The sequence below is a fragment of the Silene latifolia genome, chromosome 6 (assembly GCF_048544455.1).
Source record: "Silene latifolia isolate original U9 population chromosome 6, ASM4854445v1, whole genome shotgun sequence".
NCBI lineage: Eukaryota > Viridiplantae > Streptophyta > Magnoliopsida > Caryophyllales > Caryophyllaceae > Silene > Silene latifolia.
In genome coordinates, this window is record NC_133531.1 from 126,396,563 (window position 1) to 126,416,849 (window position 20,287).

General features: G+C 40.9%; 1 protein-coding gene across 1 annotated transcript in view; it reads left to right on the plus strand.

The window, feature by feature from the left end:
- Positions 1–20,025, plus strand: part of LOC141658970 (uncharacterized) — a 34,814-nt gene extending 14,789 nt beyond the window's left edge. Inside the window, exon 3 of the mRNA XM_074465680.1 lies at positions 16,409–20,025. Coding sequence (XP_074321781.1) covers positions 17,278–18,855 — 1,578 coding nt within the window. The 5' untranslated portion in view covers positions 16,409–17,277 and the 3' untranslated portion in view covers positions 18,856–20,025. The remainder of the gene's footprint in view (positions 1–16,408) is intronic.
- Positions 20,026–20,287: the final 262 nt, after the last annotated feature.

Sequence of the window (20,287 nt, forward strand, 5' to 3'; positions counted from 1 at the left end):
GCAGCAACAAACCCAAGGTTGTGATTTCAATGAGTTAAAGAATTTGTTGCTGAAGGAATCCCAGGCTAGAGAGGCCGGGATGAAGATGTTGGAGAGCCAAATTGCCCAATTGTCTAGCAAGAATACAACTCGAGCTCCGGGACATCTACCGACTCAAACTGATCAAAAGGAGACCCTTAATGCCATTACCTTGAGGAGTGGGTCTACCCTTGATGGGCCCATTATGGTTGAGGACGTCACCGAAAAGGATGAGGCGGAACCAAGCAAGAAGAAGGCAGTGGCGAATAAAAACAAGAAAAAGACGATCAGCAGGTATGTCAGTCGATCGACTGACATACCCGGTCGATCGACTGAAGTGCGACAAACAGTAGCTTCTGGTCTTGTTGAAGTCAGTCGATCGACTGACCATCCTGGTCGATCGACTGAGATTGCTGCTGAAGGTGATTCTTTTCGTCCTCCAATGCCCGATAACCTGAGGGATCACTTGTTTCGGGGTACTACTGCCCCGAAAATATTGAGGACAGACCCGAATGCTGATGGGTCCGTTCCGATTCCGAAGTACGACCCTTTGTCGATTAATGGTTCACATTTGAGAAGGTCTGAAGAAGGGTCGAGCTACAACAAGGAGAAGGTTGTGGACTTCCAGCCTAAGTCCATCGATACCGGCATGAGAGATCTAGAGGAGAGGGCTAAGTTGCTACTTTCAGCCCCCTATCCGGAGAGATTGGTGCCGACGAAGGAACAGGTATTGTTTAATAAGTTTGAAAATGTTGTTCGTAGTTTAAACGTACAAGTACCTTTCCTTGAATTAGTCAATCAAGTGCCTGCTTATATGAAATTTATGAAGCAATTACTGTCTAAAAAGAAGTCACTTGAAACTGTGCATACTGTCGCACTAACTGAGGAGACATGCTCTTATTTGACCCATACTGCACCCCTTAAGCTAGAAGACCCGGGTAGTATTTCTGTCCCATGTAATATTGGCACCTTTCCTATAGAGAAAGCCTTATGTGACCTATGAGCCAGTATTAGTGTAATGCCCTTGAGTCTTGCTAGGAAGCTCAAATTGACTAGGTTTGCAGTGACCAACATGACAGTATAGATGGCTGATCGATCTGCGGTCCAGCCAATAGGAGTCTTAGAGGACATCCCCGTGCAAATAGGAAAGTTTTTCTTCCCTGTTGACTTCGTGGTACTCGATATGCCCGAAGATGCCCACATTCCTATTATTTTGGGTAGACCATTCCTGCACACTGCTGGTGCAGTTATTGATGTTGGTTCGGGTACTTTGACCTTTAAGGTAGGGAAGCATTCCATTGTCTTTGCCCATACAGCTAGGAAGAAAGACCCCATGTGGCCTGTAACTTGTAATACGGTTTTCGAAAAGAAATCTTATTTTATACTTCCTGATATGCCTGTCTCTATTCCTACTCCTGTTGTGACACCTCCGCCCCAGATTGGGAGCAAAGTGGAGGAAGATTCTACTGTTTTAAATATTGCAGGAGCTGGTTTGGAGAAGGAAGAGCCACATGTTGCTCCAGCTGTGAAGGAGCCAATTGTTCAAAGAGGTGGTCTAGGATGCCTTAGCTATGGCACTGATGAGGAGCCCGAAGATGAGCCAGTCAAAGCAACGGAGTCTGATCTGGATTCCGACGAGTCAGAGTAGGTCATTGAGTGGGAAGATGTCCGACATGTTGATCCGTTGAGTTATGCTGAGACAAGTGCAGCTGAGAAGATGAGCATTGTTGAGGCTACCACTTGTAGCCAGAAGCCAGTCAAGTGGGCCATTCCATGGCCGTTCTTGATCAACTATTAGTTGATTGAGACTTTTTCACAAACAATACATTTTATTTGCTTTCGTTGAACCTTTTTATTTATTGCTTTTGTGTGCGCGAGACTTCGCATTTTATTTCGGTTGCTTAGGATTTTAAACACTTTAGATGGTTACTTTGGGTTTTGCGCAATTTTGGGCGCGTATCATTGTGCATTTGCCGGTTTTTAGACCTCATTAGCCCAAGTTATTGAGCTAATTCGAAGAAATCAGAGAGTTACAGCAGTTATTCCAGTCGATCGACTGACCCTTATGGTCGATCGACTGAGCTGCACAATTCCAGGAGCTTCTGTTCCTGACACATTGGTCGATCGACTGGGTAATGTGGTCGATCGACCGAGGACGCTGCTATACCTGTTTACGATTACTCCCCTGCTGTGTTTGGTCGATTTGCGGAATTAAGGGAGTTTTCTACTCCACTTTATTTTCCGTCATATAATTGATTTCTTCCATGTTCTTAATTTTGCACATAATTACCGTTTCAACATTGCTTTCTCGGTTTTATGCGTGGTATATGTTGTCTTTTCAGGTACTTATTGGTAGCACTGCTGGCTACTGAAACCTCCTAGCTCACGCTGGTTTGGGGAGGTTTCCTTTTGCTGCGCTTAAAGTGTTGTGAGTTTCTAAGCCTTACTTCATGTCCTTTATAGTTTTTCTCGCAATTCCCGTTTTCCCTTTTCTTCATTTCATGATTTTGCACAATGGGGGCATTGTGTGATTTGGTTTGGGGAAGGGTTTTGTATTGCATTCATGCTGCTTTGCATTCACGTTTACATTTTTGTCTTGCATTGTTGTTTATTTTCCTTTATATACACAAAATTTCAAAAAAATTGAAAATTTCAAAAATTTCAAAAAATGCACGTTTATTTTAGCATATAGGTCGAGTCGGAACGGTAGTATTTCGATGATGACATTGCATTTGCATCTGTTTTTGCCTAAGCCTTGCTAATTGACATGTTATTAGTAGAATCATTTGCATAGTCTACGAGTTTTCGTTAAATTATTTTGCTGGACCTTAGACTTGACTTTGATTTTTTGGCAAGCTACATCATATTTCTGAGATTTAGAGCCTATAACTGGTGGCATCTATGACCGGTTTATCTAGGATGTGAGTAGTTACTCCTTATGAGACATGTTACGTAAATATGCATAAATATGAACTTAATCTGCTTAATACCTGTATGCGTTCGGTCTGTGGTTTGTTGACACATGTGGTAGAGGTTTTCCTTTATTCATTTTACCCATAAGCTCCACACTGCTAAAAACAGCCTTTTTGTCCCGTTACTACATCCTACATTTAGCCTGCCCTTGTCAAGCTAGTAGTTTATGTTCTTGGATTGTTACTTCGTTTTTGGTAGCTATGCTCATTTTGAGATGATGTTGGGAAATTAAAAGAAGGAAACAAAAAAAAGAAAAAAAAAAAGAAAAGAAAAAAATGATTCGAAAAAAGAAAAAAAGTGCTGCACTGTAGAGGCAGTCAATCGACTAGCATCATCGGTCGATCGACTGGGGCCCGAGAAGATAGGAAGAGAAAAAGAAAAAAATCAATTCGCATGATTTAAAGTTTTATTTTATGGCGATTTTTGCTCCCATGTGCATTTATATCTTATGGGGAGTTGATTATTTCGGAGATTGTGAGTTTTGTGCTTGCTATAGCACCGTGTCAATTGAAGTTTGAGCAAGAAGTGGATATTGTCATATGGTTTTGTTACGGTACTAGCTTGATCACCTGTACCCCCACATTCCCATAAATGTTTTGCCTTTCCTGCCCATTACCTCACATATCCTATATATACCTCGGCATGTGTCATGGTCATTTGTTCGGTTGGAATGCATATGTACGGTTGTAGAGATCATTTTCATATTATATTGCAGGCATGTTCTTTTAGATCGTAGTTAGGTGAGTGTCACCAACAAAATGAATTATTTCTATCTTTCACATATATTCACCTGTATTTATTGAGTGATTTGAGCGACCCGTGAGAGTCCAATTTGATGAGTCTCCATAGTTGACGGTTCAGCAGTTTTTAACGACTCCATAACTCGTTTGCATGATTCACGTTACTGATTGATTGTTAATTTAGCATTAACTTGGTTTAAGCTATTCAATTGCATTTCGCTCTGAGATTGAACTCGTTCCTCTAGTCCTAAATATGATGTTTTACACCCCATTTTACACGCATTTCAGAGCTCAATTGTGTAGTTTTATGCTACTATTTGCCCCATTTCGTCTACTTTCGTATTTTTATGTAATATTGCAGATTTATGTGGAAATGAGTAGATATTGAGCTAAATCCGTCCCCGAGTACCTTGCACTGCATTTGACATAAAGTATTCACTCAAGGAACGAGCTTGGTGTGCATTTCGAGGCCCGAAAGACAAATCCACGAGAATTAGAAGTCAAGTATCAGCTAAAGCAGTCGATCGACTGGCTCCCTTAGTCGATCGACCAGAGCACGAGTTACAGAAGACACTGTTCAGAGCCACTCAGTCGATCGACCGGTCACAGTGGTCGATCGACCAATTGTTACGAGCCGATACGTCAGATTAAACATATAGAACGAGAAAGCCAAAGCCCAAAGCTATATTAGGTTTAGGAATAAAGTTACGTGAGTTTGCTATATAACGTAGCCTAGTTTACAGATACAAACATCCAGAATTTTATACATTGAGTTTCATTCAGTTTTTCATTAGTTTTGTTAATTCATTAGGGTTCTTAATATTGTTGGGTAATCAATACCATTCGGTTTTCGGATCTTTCTTCTGCAATTTCATTCGGTATTCCTCTGCTTATTTTCAGTTTCATTACTTTATCGTTCATAGTATAGAATTGTTAGTTAGTTTTCCGAAGCCATAATTATCGTTTTATGCTACCCTTTTATTCCGTTAATTTAAGCATGAATTCAGTAGTTAATTTCGTTAATTTCATTGTTATTATCATTCCTAGTATGAGTAGCTAAATTAATTGTGCTAGTATGTAGCGGAACTGTAGGTTAGGCGGCATTAGATTTAGCATGGCCTGAAATCGCATGCCGGTCGATCGACTGGGTTCCCTGGTCGATCGACTGGCCACGCTGAGATTGTTTCGTTTTAATTGTTTTAATTGTTGTGTTTGACGAATCGAGTGCACGCGACCAGTTGAATACCTAGGAATTGACCGACCCAATAAAGATCGAAAGATAGGGAAGGGAGATAGTCTACTTAATTAAGACGACTAGATTAATTAGATCGAAAGATAGATTAATTTAGACCTTTAGTCACTTTTCAGGATGAAAGTCAGTATTAGTGGTATTAGGAACCCGTAGCAAGATCGAAAGATGCTACCTGTGAGAGTGGACCGAAAGGACCTCTTATTTTCCCGTCTCACGTGATTGTTTTAGACCTACCTAGTTTGCTGCCGCCGAAACTATAGTGAACCGACCATCCTTGCACCCTTTTAATCCTTGATTTTATCCGTTTATTTAGTTTACTGTCTTTTATTTGCCTTTAGCTATAGACCAAATCAACTCAATCCCCACATACTGTTACCTTAGACTGAAATTAGACATCTAATAATTACATCTGCCTCTCTGTGGTTCGACCCTGTTACCACTAGCTTTTGTTAGTTTTAATAGGTTTTATAAATATTATTTTTGGTACTCACAACGACGGGTATCAAATTTTGGCGCCGTTGCCGGGGAGGCAATTGTTCTAATTTTTAGTTGTTTTATTTTTGTCTGTTTCTTAGTTTAAGGGACATTCGTTCCTTAAGCTACTCTCATATTCTTTTTGTAGTTTTCTCTTATGCGTAGGTCACAGGGTGGTGAATTAGTACCTTTCAATCCTGAGATTGAGAAGACCTTGTGTGAGTTGAGACGATCATCTAGGATATTGCCGATAGAGGAAGAGCTGAGTACTCTGTCTAGTTACTACGAGAACGAGCTATACGAGGAGGATCCACCTTCATCACCCATTTCCACTTCTTGGCTGAGACAGTCACATCTCCGAATTTCCAGTCATGGTGAAGAAGCAACTATAGCAAGTCACTCGAGCCGACACCGCAAATCTATACAAGGGGTTCGAATTACGGAGCGATAGGAAATTCGAACCGAAGCCTTCTTATATCAACTTGGTTGAGAGAAACCAATTCGGGGAGCTGCAAATGAAGATACAGCCAAGCATATGGAGATATTTATTGATTATTGTTGCTCTATACCCCGCCCGACCGGTGTGACCCAGGACCGATAAAGGAGACTATGTTTATATTCTCATTCCGCGATCCGCAAAGGAGTGGTACGAGAGATCCGGGACCGAGCCGCTAATGGGATCACCGACTGGAATTCTTTGGCCTTGGCATTCTATAAGAAGTACTTTTCTGCCTCGAAGACGAATGCTATTAGAGCTCAAATCACGAGCTTTAAACAGGGGCCGGATGAGAACTTTCATGAGGCATGGGTCCGTTTCAAGAAGCTGGTGCGAACCATTCCGCATCATGGGTTTGAGAAATGGAACCTATGCAATCAGTTCTACAATGGGCTCTATGACGATCAGAGGGCTATCCTGGATGCGACCTAATGGCGATTCCAGGAGAATACGGGGAGACTAAGGGGTGGAAGATCATAGATGACTTGGCCACCCACAAAGCTGAGTATGGGAATTCCCGGGGAAATCAAAGGAGAGCTACTGAATCTCCTTCTGTAGCTGCATTGGAAGCTCTCACGGCGAGATTTGACAAGTACGAGTTGGGAGGAACTTCCAAAGGAGGGATTTACCATGTAAATCTTTGTTTCGAGACGGTCCTTTCGTCTCAGCGTAAAAGATGCGGAGCCGAGGGACATGTTTCGGACAATTGTCCTAGTCCCTTTGAGTCTTGTCGCCTTTCAACATTATAGGCGGACAAATACTTACTATGAGCCGAATGTCCACCCCAACTTGAGGCGGAGTAGCCAAAATGTCTTGAATCCGACTCAACCTCCACAAAAAGAAGAAACAATGCAGTAACTATGTGCCCCCTCATAAGCAACAACAGCCCAAAAGCCTTCGTATGTCCCATAAAGAAAGAACAAACCCAAGGTTGTGATTTCAATGAGTTAAAGAATTTGTTCTTTGAAGGAATCCCTGTGCTAGAGAGGTAGGGATGAAGATGTTGGAGAGCCAAATTGCCCAATTGTCTAGCAAGAATACAACTCGAGCTCCGGGACATCTACCGACTCAAACTGATCAAAAGGAGACCCTTAATGCCATTACCTTGAGGAGTGGGTCTACCCTTGATGGGCCCATTATGGTTGAGGACGTCACCGAAAAGGATGAGGCGGAACCAAGCAAGAAGAAGGCAGTGGCGAATAAAAACAAGAAAAAGACGATCAGCAGGTATGTCAGTCGATCGACTGACATACCCGGTCGATCGACTGAAGTGCGACAAACAGTAGCTTCTGGTCTTGTTGAAGTCAGTCGATCGACTGACCATCCTGGTCGATCGACTGAGATTGCTGCTGAAGGTGATTCTTTTCGTCCTCCAATGCCCGATAACCTGAGGGATCACTTGTTTCGGGGTACTACTGCCCCGAAAATATTGAGGACAGACCCGAATGCTGATGGGTCCGTTCCGATTCCGAAGTACGACCCTTTGTCGATTAATGGTTCACATTTGAGAAGGTCTGAAGAAGGGTCGAGCTACAACAAGGAGAAGGTTGTGGACTTCCAGCCTAAGTCCATCGATACCGGCATGAGAGATCTAGAGGAGAGGGCTAAGTTGCTACTTTCAGCCCCCTATCCGGAGAGATTGGTGCCGACGAAGGAACAGGTATTGTTTAATAAGTTTGAAAATGTTGTTCGTAGTTTAAACGTACAAGTACCTTTCCTTGAATTAGTCAATCAAGTGCCTGCTTATATGAAATTTATGAAGCAATTATTGTCTAAAAAGAAGTCACTTGAAATCGTGCATACCGTCGCACTAATCGAGGAGACATGCTCTTATTTGACCCATACTGCACCCTTAAGCTAGAAGACCGGGTAGTATTTCTGCCCCATGTAATATTGGCACCTTTCCTATAGAGAAAGCCTTATGTGACCTATGAGCCAAGATTAGTGTAATGCCCTTGAGTCTTGCTAGGAAGCTCAAATTGACTAGGTTTGCAGTGACCAACATGACAGGATAGATGGTCGATCGATCTCGCGGTCCACCTAATAGAGTCTTAGAGGACATCCCCGTGCAAATAGGAAAGTTTTTCTTCCATGTTGACTTCGTGGTACTCGATATGCCCGAAGATGCCCACATTCCTATTATTTTGGGTAGACCATTCTCGCACACTCGCTGGTGCGATTATTGATGTTGGTTCGGGTACTTTGACCTTTAAGGTAGGGAAGCATTCCATTGTCTTTGCCCATACAGCTAGGAAGAAAGACCCCATGTGGCTCAGAATTTGTAATACGGTTTCCGAAAAGAAATCTTATTTTATACTTCCCGATATGCCCTGTCTCTATTCCTACTCTGTTGTGACACCTCCGCCCCAGATTGGGAGCAAAGTGGAGGAAGATTCTCTTTTGTTTTAAATATTGCAGGAGCTGGTTTGGGGAAGGAAGAGCCACATGTTGCTCCGGTGTGAAGGAGCCAATTGTTCAAAGAGGTGGTCTAGGATGCCTTAGCTATGGCACCGATGAGGAGCCCGAAGATGAGCTACGATCAAAGCAACGGAGTCGATCCGGATTCCGACGAGTCGAGTAGGTCATTGAGTGGGAAGATGTCCGACATGTTGATCCGTTGAGTTATGCTGAGACAAGTGCAGCTGAGAAGATGAGCATTGTTGAGGCTACCTCTTGTAGCCAGAAGCCAGTCAAGTGGGCCATTCCATGGCCGTTCTTGATCAACTATTAGTTGATTGAGACTTTTCACAAACTATACATTTTATTTGCTTTCGTTGAACCTTTTTATTTATTGCTTTTGTGTGCGCGAGACTTCGCATTTTATTTCGGTTGCTTAGGATTTTAAACACTTTAGATGGTTACTTTGGGTTTTGCGCAATTTTGGGCGCGTATCATTGTGCATTTGCCGGTTTTTAGACCTCATTAGCCCAAGTTATTGAGCTAATTCGAAGAAATCGAGAGTTACAAAGATTATTCAATCGATCGACCGACCCTTATGGTCGATCGTCGCCGCACAATTCCAGGAGCTTACATTTCGACACATTGGTCGATCGATGGGTAATGTGGTCGATCGACCGAGGACGCTGCTATACCTGTTTACGATTACTCCCCTGCTGTGTTTGGTCGATTTGCGGAATTAAGGGAGTTTTCTACTCCACTTTATTTTCCGTCATATAATTGATTTCTTCCATGTTCTTAATTTTGCACATAATTACCGTTTCAACATTGCTTTCTCGGTTTTATGCGTGGTATATGTTGTCTTTTCAGGTACTTATTGGTAGCATCACTGCCATCAAACCTCCTAGCTCACGCTGGTTTGGGGAGGTTTCCTTTTGCTGCGCTTAAAGTGTTGTGAGTTTCTAAGCCTTACTTCATGTCCTTTATAGTTTTTCTCGCAATTCCCGTTTTCCCTTTTCTTCATTTCATGATTTTGCACAATGGGGGCATTGTGTGATTTGGTTTGGGGAAGGGTTTTGTATTGCATTCATGCTGCTTTGCATTCACGTTTACATTTTTGTCTTGCATTGTTGTTTATTTTCCTTTATATACACAAAATTTCAAAAAAATTGAAAATTTCAAAAATTTCAAAAAATGCACGTTTATTTTAGCATATAGGTCGAGTCGGAACGGTAGTATTTCGATGATGACATTGCATTTGCATCTGTTTTTGCCTAAGCCTTGCTAATTGACATGTTATTAGTAGAATCATTTGCATAGTCTACGAGTTTTCGTTAAATTATTTTTTGGACCTTAGACTTGACTTTGATTTTTTGGCAAGCTACATCATATTTCTGAGATTTAGAGCCTATAACTCGTGGCATCTATGACCTGTTTATTTAGGAATGTGAGTAGTTACTCCTTATGAGACATGTTACGTAAATATGCATAAATATGAACTTAATCGCTTAATACTGTATGCGTTCGGTCCGTGGTTTGTTGACACATGTGGTAGAGGTTTTCCTTTATTCATTTTACCCATAAGCTCCACATCGCTAAAAAAGCCTTTTTGTCCGTTACTACATCCTACATTTAGCCCGCCCTTGTCAAGCTAGTAGTTTATGTTCTTGGATTGTTACTTCGTTTTTGGTAGCTATGCTCATTTTGAGATGATGTTGGGAAATTAAAAGAAGGAAACAAAAAAAGAAAAAAAAAGAAAAGAAAAAAATGATTCGAAAAAAAAAAAAAAAGTCTTTTTTGTAGAGGCAGTCAATCGACTAGCATCATCGGTCGATCGACTGGGGCCCGAGAAGATAGGAAGAGAAAAAGAAAAAAATCAATTCGCATGATTTAAAGTTTTATTTTATGGCGATTTTTGCTCCCATGTGCATTTATATCTTATGGGGAGTTGATTATTTCGGAGATTGTGAGTTTTGTGCTTGCTATAGCACCGTGTCAATTGAAGTTTGAGCAAGAAGTGGATATTGTCATATGGTTTTGTTACGGTACTAGCTTGATCACCTGTACCCCCACATTCCCATAAATGTTTTGCCTTTCTTGCCCATTACCTCACATATCCCATATATACCTCGGCATGTGTCATGGTCATTTGTTCGGTTGGAATGCATATGTACGGTTGTAGAGATCATTTTCATATTATATTGCAGGCATGTTCTTTTAGATCGTAGTTAGGTGAGTGTCACCAACAAAATGAATTATTTCTATCTTTCACATATATTCACCTGTATTTATTGAGTGATTTGAGCGACCCGTGAGAGTCCAATTTGATGAGTCTCCATAGTTGACGGTTCAGCAGTTTTTAACGACTCCATAACTCGTTTGCATGATTCACGTTACTGATTGATTGTTAATTTAGCATTAACTTGGTTTAAGCTATTCAATTGCATTTCGCTCTGAGATTGAACTCGTTCCTCTAGTCCTAAATATGATGTTTTACACCCCATTTTACACGCATTTCAGAGCTCAATTGTGTAGTTTTATGCTACTATTTGCCCCATTTCGTCTACTTTCGTATTTTTATGTAATATTGCAGATTTATGTGGAAATGAGTAGATATTGAGCTAAATCCGTCCCCGAGTACCTTGCACTGCATTTGACATAAAGTATTCACTCAAGGAACGAGCTTGGTGTGCATTTCGAGGCCCGAAAGACAAATCCACGAGAATTAGAAGTCAAGTATCAGCTAAAGCAGTCGATCGACTGGCTCCCTTAGTCGATCGACTGAGCACGAGTTACGAGAAGACACTGTTCGAGCCACTCATCGATCGACCGGTCCACAAAGTGGTCGATCGACCAAGTCTGAAGCCGATACGCAGATTAAACATATAGAACGAGAAATCCAAAGCCCAAAGCTATATTAGGTTTAGGAATAAAGTTACGTGAGTTTGCTATATAACGTAGCCTAGTTTACAGATACAAACATCCAGAATTTTATACATTGAGTTTCATTCAGTTTTTCATTAGTTTTGTTAATTCATTAGGGTTCTTAATATTGTTGGGTAATCAATACCATTCGGTTTTCGAATCTTTCTTCTGCAATTTCATTCGGTATTCCTCTGCTTATTTTCAGTTTCATTACTTTATCGTTCATAGTATAGAATTGTTAGTTAGTTTCCCGAAGCCATAATTATCGTTTTATGCTACCCTTTTATTCCGTTAATTTAAGCATGAATTCAGTAGTTAATTTCGTCAATTTCATTGTTATTATCATTCCTAGTATGAGTAGCTAAATTAATTGTGCTAGGATGTAGGGGAACTGTAGGTTAGGCGGCATTAGATTTAGCATGGCCTGAAATAGCATGCCGGTCGATCGACTGGGTTCCCTGGTCGATCGACTGGCCACGCTGAGATTGTTTCGTTTTAATTGTTTTAATTGTTGTGTTTGACGAATCGAGTGCACGCGACCAGTTGAATACCTAGGAATTGACCGACCCAATAAAGATCGAAAGATAGGGAAGGGAGATAGTCTACTTAATTAAGACGACTAGATTAATTAGATCGAAAGATAGATTAATTTAGACCTTTAGTCACTTTTCAGGATGGAAGTCAGTATTAGTGGTATTAGGGACCCGTAGCAAGATCGAAAGATGCTACCTGTGAGAGTGGACCGAAAGGACCTCTTATTTTCCCGTCTCACGTGATTGTTTTAGACCTACCTAGTTTGCTGCCGCCGAAACTATAGTGAACCGACCATCCTTGCACCCTTTTAATCCTTGATTTTATCCGTTTATTTAGTTTACTGTCTTTTATTTGCCTTTAGCTATAGACCAAATCAACTCAATCCCCACATACTGTTACCTTAGACTGAAATTAGACATCTAATAATTACATCTGCCTCTCTGTGGTTCGACCCTGTTACCACTAGCTTTTGTTAGTTTTAATAGGTTTTATAAATATTATTTTTGGTACTCACAACGACGGGTATCAGACTTCTTGAGGCCGATAATTTTATTGAGCAGTGCTTAGAAGAAGCTTGTCACTATCAACTTCCGTTCGTCTTACGAAGGCTTTTTGCAATACTACTGATCTACTGCCAACCAAAAAGTCCACGTTTGTTGTGGGATAAATTTTTTCCGTACTTATCTGAAGACTTTGCTCATGCATTCCCGACAAGAAAACGTAAGGTTTTTAACTTGACACTCGGGAATGTTTGCACAGTTATTGAGTCCATGGGTAAAAGTTTTTCGCAATTCGACTTCGGTGGTCTTAAGTTGGACGAAGTGTCATCCAATCAATGCAGAATGAAAGCAATTGAAGAAGAGATGAACATTCCTAAAACGTCTGAAGAAATTGAATATGTTAATCTGTTAAATTCTGAGCAAAAGTACGCGTACTCAATAATTTACGACATGGTTGTGCATAATAAATGCGGTGCTTTCTTTCTAGATGGTCCAGGTGGTACCGGTAAAACTTTTTTATATTCGGCTCTGCTTGCAAATCTTCGTAATCATGGCATCATTGCTCTCGCCGTTGCTAGCTCAGGAATTGCTGCCTCGAACATCTCCGGTGGAAAAACTGCGAACTCGAGGTTTAAAGTTTCTTTAGATCTTGACGAAAATCAAAGCTGCCAAATCTCAAAGCAGAGTGCGCTAGGAGAGCTAATCAGAGTGTGTAAATTGATCATATGGGATGAAGCATCAATGGCAAAGAAGCTTGCAGTTGAGCATTTCGAAAGAACGTTACGTGACATTTGTTCAACTGTTAAAGCATTTGGCGGGAAGGTTGTTGTATTTGGTGGCGATTTTAGGCAGGTACTTCCGGTTATACCTAAGAGAACTCTCCAGGAGGCAGTTACGTCTTCTATATGGCCAACTATCACAAAACTGCATTTTACTGTTAATATGAGAGCACTTTGATGAAGATTGTCGCAACCCTATCAAAGATAAACCCGAAAGGTCCCTAACTAATGCAGCTAGGGATGTCGGGGTCGAATCCACAGGGAGGCTATTGTATCTACTTGCTCAACTAAGTCTGTTAGATGTCACAATTTGGGGTTTTTGGTTGAATTTATAACTAACTAATCTAACTAAACAACGAGAAGTAAATAAATCTAACAATAGAGAGAAAGGGAGCTAGGATTGTCGGGTCACGAATGAATGTCCTATGGTCGTAGTCTAGGTCGCAGATTAGTCACATGCGTCGGTCTAAGGGGTAATGAAAAAGTCCTTCCGGTCCGCTATTTACTCTAAAATACTACTAACTTAACTTCCGCCCTCATTAGAGTATCCTAAAAAATTGTAGCAGGTCTCACTCCTTCCAATCTTCCGATATTGGTCAGAGTTTGCCAAATTAATTAAAATAGCTATGCGCATTAACTGTCCAATTACCATTAAATGATAATAATAACAACATAGACATGAAACAAGCATCAGATCTGCAAACCTATTTTACTACCATCATTCATTCATGGTTCCCCTAAATCCTAGTAAGGGAATTAACCACTCATAATTGGAATAAAACTAATAACAACAACAATTATGATAACTAGATTAAACATAATAGGATGATGATAGAGGGAATTAAACATGAATTAAATAAAAGATGTAAAAGGAATAAGAGAAACTAAAGAGATAATTGAACTAAGAGATGCAAGGGAACTGAATTAATACTAGAATTAAATTAAAAGAGAAGAGAAGAAGAAATTACAGAGTTTAGATCCGGAAAATAAGAGCAAAAACAACACCGAACCAAAAAACTCAACTATTCTACTGATATGTCATGATATTGTATGGTGTCCGGTGTATGGTGTATGGTGTATCCCGTCCTCTAACTTAATAATCTCTTATATATGAGAGATATTTATTATAAGATAAAACTAAGATAGGATAAAATAGATCTCGACTAAATAAGCGCTGCGTCAGACTTGGTTTTACTCGATCGACCAACATAAAGTTAGTCGATCGAGAGATATCTTCCCCAAAAGCTCTCGATCGAATACTAAAGCACTCGATCGAATAGAGTAAGAATCAAAGTAGTCGATCGAGCAAGTGAATTACTCGATCGAGCATATAAAGTACTCGATCGAAGCACTAAAGTACTCGATCGAGTGGTCTCAGCGCGTAATTCCTGCTTCGCGCTAAACTTCAAACGGCCACCATTTCTTCGTTACTTGTCCAAATCAAGCGATTTTCATGGCGTTGGGAAGCTAAGAGAATAAGCTTTCATCTTCAATTGGAATCACCTGGTTATCATTTGTATAACTCGAGATATGGCCCTTCAAAATAGGTAGTGGTTATATGAAGCTCTTCCTTTGCTCGCCTAACTACCTTACTTCTACGCGCATCACAAATTAGTAGTTTCCAAGCTCCAACTCAACTCATCTCCAAAATGTATGCATAGGGATAGGTTTTAAGCTTGATTATGCTCCTCTCCGGTTCATACCTGCAAATAATACAAGACAAACCAAAGTAGACTATTCGGGGGACATTTATAGCTAAACACTACACAAATACGTGCAAACGCGGTACAAAAAGTCTATATAAAATGCATGCATCAAACTTACCCAAACCAAACCTTTACTTGTCTCCAAGCAAACTATATGAAATGATGCGTGCCCATTTCATACTTTTATTCTATTCATTTGCACGCATTTCTATGCTTATTTAGTAACGACTAGCTACTATTCTCCAATGAATCGGCTACTTTGGGTTATTTTGTATTTTATGCAGATATGGACCCGAAAGGAAGATTAAACAAGCCAAAACCCGTCCTGCGAGTTGCATTATGGATACTAGTGAAGTTAAGCTCGGGAATGATCATCTTGGAATGCGTGAAGACGAAAGGAAGCACGATAAAGTGATGATGGACGCTGCTGTTTTCCCAGAAAAGTCGATCGACAGCCTACTTTAGTCGATCGACTAGTTTCACTTTGAGGATTAGTCGATAGACTGGAATATTGGTCGATCGACTATTTTCGTACCAGGCCGTGTTTGATTAGCTTATTATTTTGAACCATTAGTCGTTTAATTAATAATTATCAGCTAATTCTATATAAACACATGCTGAGAACTTTATTAGGGTATCTTTCACTTTGGCAAAAACTAGTTACACGTTACTTTTGTTCTTTCAATTTCCGGTCTAAACTTGTATTTCCTCTCTTTCAATTTCGGTAATTTCTATTGTTCTTCGTTCTTCGTTCTTCAATTTATTCTTATTGTTTGTTTCTTCTTCTTTATTAATTGCAAGTTTTATGTTCAACTATTATTTACGTTTGGTCATCATGTTTAATTCGATCATTATTATTACTGTTGAATTAGTTAGTTTAATTATGCGTAGCTAAACATCTAATGCTAGGATTTAGGGGATCCGCGGTTCTATGACATAATATGTTAGGGTTTTAGGTCTAGCTGTTTACACCGTCTGAATTGTTAATCGTGGCATCTGATAGCGGTTTGATTAATTAAGTGCACATAATTAATTGACCATCTTGTTAAACCTTGACATGGATCGAGAGATTGGAAAAGGCGAATACTTGCTATGAACAACAGGATACTCTAATTAGGGTGAGAGCTACATTAGAATTCTAGGGCAAACAGTGGACCGAGAGGACCTGTTCAGTATCCTTCAAACCGTTTATTGATGACCGTTGACTTTACCTTAGATCGTTGTAGACCGCGGTGAACCGACCGTCCTAGCTACTTCTCTCTCATTTGAATTCGTTTTTAATTTGCTTTCTTTTGTTTGCTACCTTAGTTAATAGACAAACCCATTTCAAACCCCCAAATTTTGTGACTTAGACAGACTTGAATTGACATTTAGATTTGCATATAGCCTCCCTGTGGATACGATCCCAACTTCCTTGCTACATTAGTTTAGGCCAGTTGGTTTATTTTTGGTAGGTATACGATTAGCCTGTCAAATTTTGGCGCTGTTGCCGGAGAGGCGACGCATTTTTCTATTTGTTTTATTTCAGTTTGTCTCTTGTCTCAAGGAACCTGTGTTCCTTGAGATCGTTTCTTACCTTTCAGTGCTAGTTTTGTTTATACCAAGGTCTTTCAGGTCTGAACTCATACCGCTTGATCCAGAACCAGAAAGGACTCTCCGTTCTAGACGAAACTTTTGGAAGGAGATATATCAAGCAGAAGACTTGAGTACGCTTGATTCAGCTTACGCCGCATTTGTTGCAGAAAACCAGTCTTTAGAGGAAGACACATCTACTTCTGCTCCTACTACAATCATGCCGACTTTAGCAAGTCATTCTTAGCCTACCCTTGTTTCTCTTCCCAATGGATTCAAGCTCCCCACTACGGATACGAGTACTTTTGAAATTCGCTCATCTTACATTAATCTGGTGGAGCGGAATTTATTTGGAGGGGGAGCTGGTGAGGACCCAGCTAAACACATGGAGAAGTTTGTTAATTACTGCTGTTCCGTTCCTTTGACTGCGGGGGTGACTCAGGAGCAAGTCAAACAGACACTTTTCCCTTTTTCCCTGCGAGATGATGCAGCGGAGTGGCTGTGTGACTTGGATATGGAAGCTCATGGTGTTACGGACTGGAATTCATTAGCTCTTGCTTTCTACAAGAGATACTTCCTACCCCCAGAAGACTAACGCTCTCCGAAGCCAAATTACAAGTTTCAAACAAGGTCCTGATGAGGACTTTAATGAGGCGTGAGTTCGTTTTGAACGACTAGTTCGCTCTGTTCCATATCATTGTTTCCAGATCTGGTTCCTTTGCAATCAATTCTACAACGGGCTGTATGACGACCATAGGGCCTTACTTGATTCAGCTGCCAATGGGAGATTCCAGGACAACACTAATGATGCCAATGCCTGGAAAATAATTGATCATATAGCTACTCACACAGCTGAGTACGGTAATCCAAGAGGTAGCAAAAGAGGAGGTGGTTCGGATAGTGCAATTGCAATGCAGTTAGAGGCTCTAACTGCCGAGATTGCTGAACTAAAGACAACTCAGTCCTTGGGAAATCGGCAGACAATTAATGCTTTGGTTCAACAAGAGGTCCCTTGTGAGCGATGTGGTACACATGGTCATGTTGCAGCTGGATGTATGAGTACTTTGGAACATGTTCATGCCTATCAATCATTCAAGCAAGGTACTCCGTATTTCAATTTCTTTGCTGAGAGAAATCAGAATGTGTTCCAACCTACTCCTCTGCCAGCCAATCCTTACACCATCCCTCAAAATCGTGGTAATCAACCACAAGATAACTTTAATAGGCCGCCTCAACAACAGTTTCAACAGATGCAGCCTCCTCCTCAGGCTTCGAACAGTGATATGTCAGACATTAAAGCTATGTTACAACAGCAAATGGCTGCTTCACAAAAGCAGGAGGCTCTAATTGCTCAGTTGTTAGCTCACAATAAAGTCTTGGACAATCAAATTGCCCAGTTATCGAGCCAAAATACAAGTAGGCAGCCAGGTGCGTTGCCGTCTAAGCCTGATAAGCCTCATAAGCCTTATGAGACCGTTAATGTGATACATCTTCGGAGTGGTCTTACATATGATGGACCAGAAATGCCTCGGGTGAACAAAGAGGTTATTATTGAGGATCTGGATATTGATGCAGAAGATGAATGTGCTGACGAAACTGCTGGGATTGCTGAAAAAAGTCGATCGACATGGACTTTTGGTCGATCGACTAAAACTTCTAATATGAGCAATGTGCAAATCGAAACAAGTCGATCGACTGACCATAGTGGTCGATCGACTGGTCCTTTTAGTCGATTGACTGATCCAACTGGTAGATCGACTAATTTGCCAGACGGAGTTGCTGATCCGTCGTCTATTGCTATTAAAACGTCCTCTATTGCTGATAAGGCGCCCATTATTGATGGAGGGAAGAGTAAAGCTGCTGAGCCACCTATTGCGATTAAGCTTCCATTCCCGGCCCGACAGCTGAATACGAAGATTGAGCAGCAATTCGGGAAGTTTTTGAAAGTTGTGAAGGATCTGCAGGTAATGGTACCTTTCACTGAACTTATTACTCAAATTCCCTCATATGCTAAGTTTATGAAAGAAATTTTGTCTCGTAAGAGAAATTTTGATGAGGTAGAGACTATTGCTTTTACTGCGAAGTGTAGTGCACTCCTACAAAATAAGTCTCCACCCAAATTGGCCGACCCAAGTAGTTTTTCTATCCCCTATTTTATAGGCACCCATACTATTGATAATGCTTTATGTGATTTGGGTGCCAGCATCAGTGTCTTACTCTTGTCTTTAGCTCAAAAGATAGGTTTGACTGAGTTTAGATGCACAAATATGACTGTCCAAATGGCAGACCGTTCCTTGTCACGTCCTTTAGGGATCCTAGAAGATGTTCCTGTGCGGGTAGGGAAGTTCTTTATACCCGTCGATTTTGTTGTTTTGGACATTCCTGAGGATACCCATACCCTTATTATCTTAGGGAGACCATTCTTGCACACTGCTGGTGCACTTATTTACGTAGGAGCAAGGACTCTGACATTTAAAGTGGGGGGGTAAGAAGCTGACCTACACCCAATCTAGTGTCCGTAGAGCACCTATGCAAGTTGTACCTTGCCATGTGGTAGTTGATAGTCCTACAGTTGAGTCTTGTTTTGCTATTACTGTGACACCTCCGCCCCATGCTGGGAGCAAGATGGAGGACTGTGCTTTTGTCTCTCTTTCTGCAGGACATGACAAGTTGAGCTACAATGATTCGGGAGGTAGACTTGGTGCGTTGGGTGCGTTTTCTGAGGCCGGCGATGCTGATTATGGTGGTCAGATAGAAGATCCCTTGCCGCGTGCAAAGTGTTGTGAGGAAGCCTATGCTGCGGGACGATCTTTTATTTTCAAAGCCAAGTTTGAGTGGTGGCCTAAGGCGAAGAATGTTGAGGGGACTTCATTTAGTCATCGGCCAAGCTGTACGCCGCCTGATTTTTGATGACTTATGAAGTAAGGTCGAGCGGGACCTCAAAAACCAACGCTGATCGGGAGGCAACCCGGATGGAATATGCTATTATTTAGCAAAGTACATTTTGTTTTAGTTTATCGTTTGCTTTATCTAAGTTGTAATTAGGATTTATTATCGTTTGCTACTGAGACAATTGGGACGTGTGCTTTGGTTTGTGTTGGGAGATATGTGCATTATTTTCAGGTGCATCGACAAAGAGGAGATTCGTCTTGGCAAACTTGCATGAAAGACGAGTTTGTGCTGCGTACAGAGCAGAAAAAGTCGATCAACAGGTTGTTTTTGGTCGATCGACTGGAGCTGTTAGTCGATCGACTGGTTATGTTGGTCGATCGACTAACCCTGAAGATCAGCGCGTTATTTCAGGAGATGATGATCCCGACTCTGTTGTGGGTGATGAATAGTGGCAGCTAGCCACGACCTCCCTTGTTGTTGGCTGATTTGGGGAGGTCATTCAATTGTAAGTTCCCGTTGCTCCTACTTTCCTTTGCTTGTTTTCATTTCGTTTTGCGTACCCCCTTTCTTCCCTTTATATTTTGCACTGCTGCTGATTGTTTGCTGAACACAGTGAGGGCATTGTGTGATTTGGTTTGGGGAGGGTACGCATCTGTCTGTTTACATCCATCTGCATTTTTACTGCATTTCTGTTTGCATGTTTATTGCATTTCCGTATGTATTGTTTTTCTTTTTCCACTATAAGAAACTCAAAAAACTCAAAAAAATTGAAAAATTTGAAAAAATTACAAAAACATGTTTTATTTTGCATTATAGGTCGAGTCGGAACGGTTAGATAACAATGATGAAATTGCTTATGTGCTTTATTTTTAGCCCAAGCCTTGCTTTGTTAATCTTGTATGGTCGTTGCATAGTCTACGAGTTTGTGATCAAGTTTTCTGAACGAATAAACTTGACTTAATATCGGCAAACTACTCAAAATTTTTGAGGTATAGAGCTTAATAAACTGATGACATTCATGATCAGTTT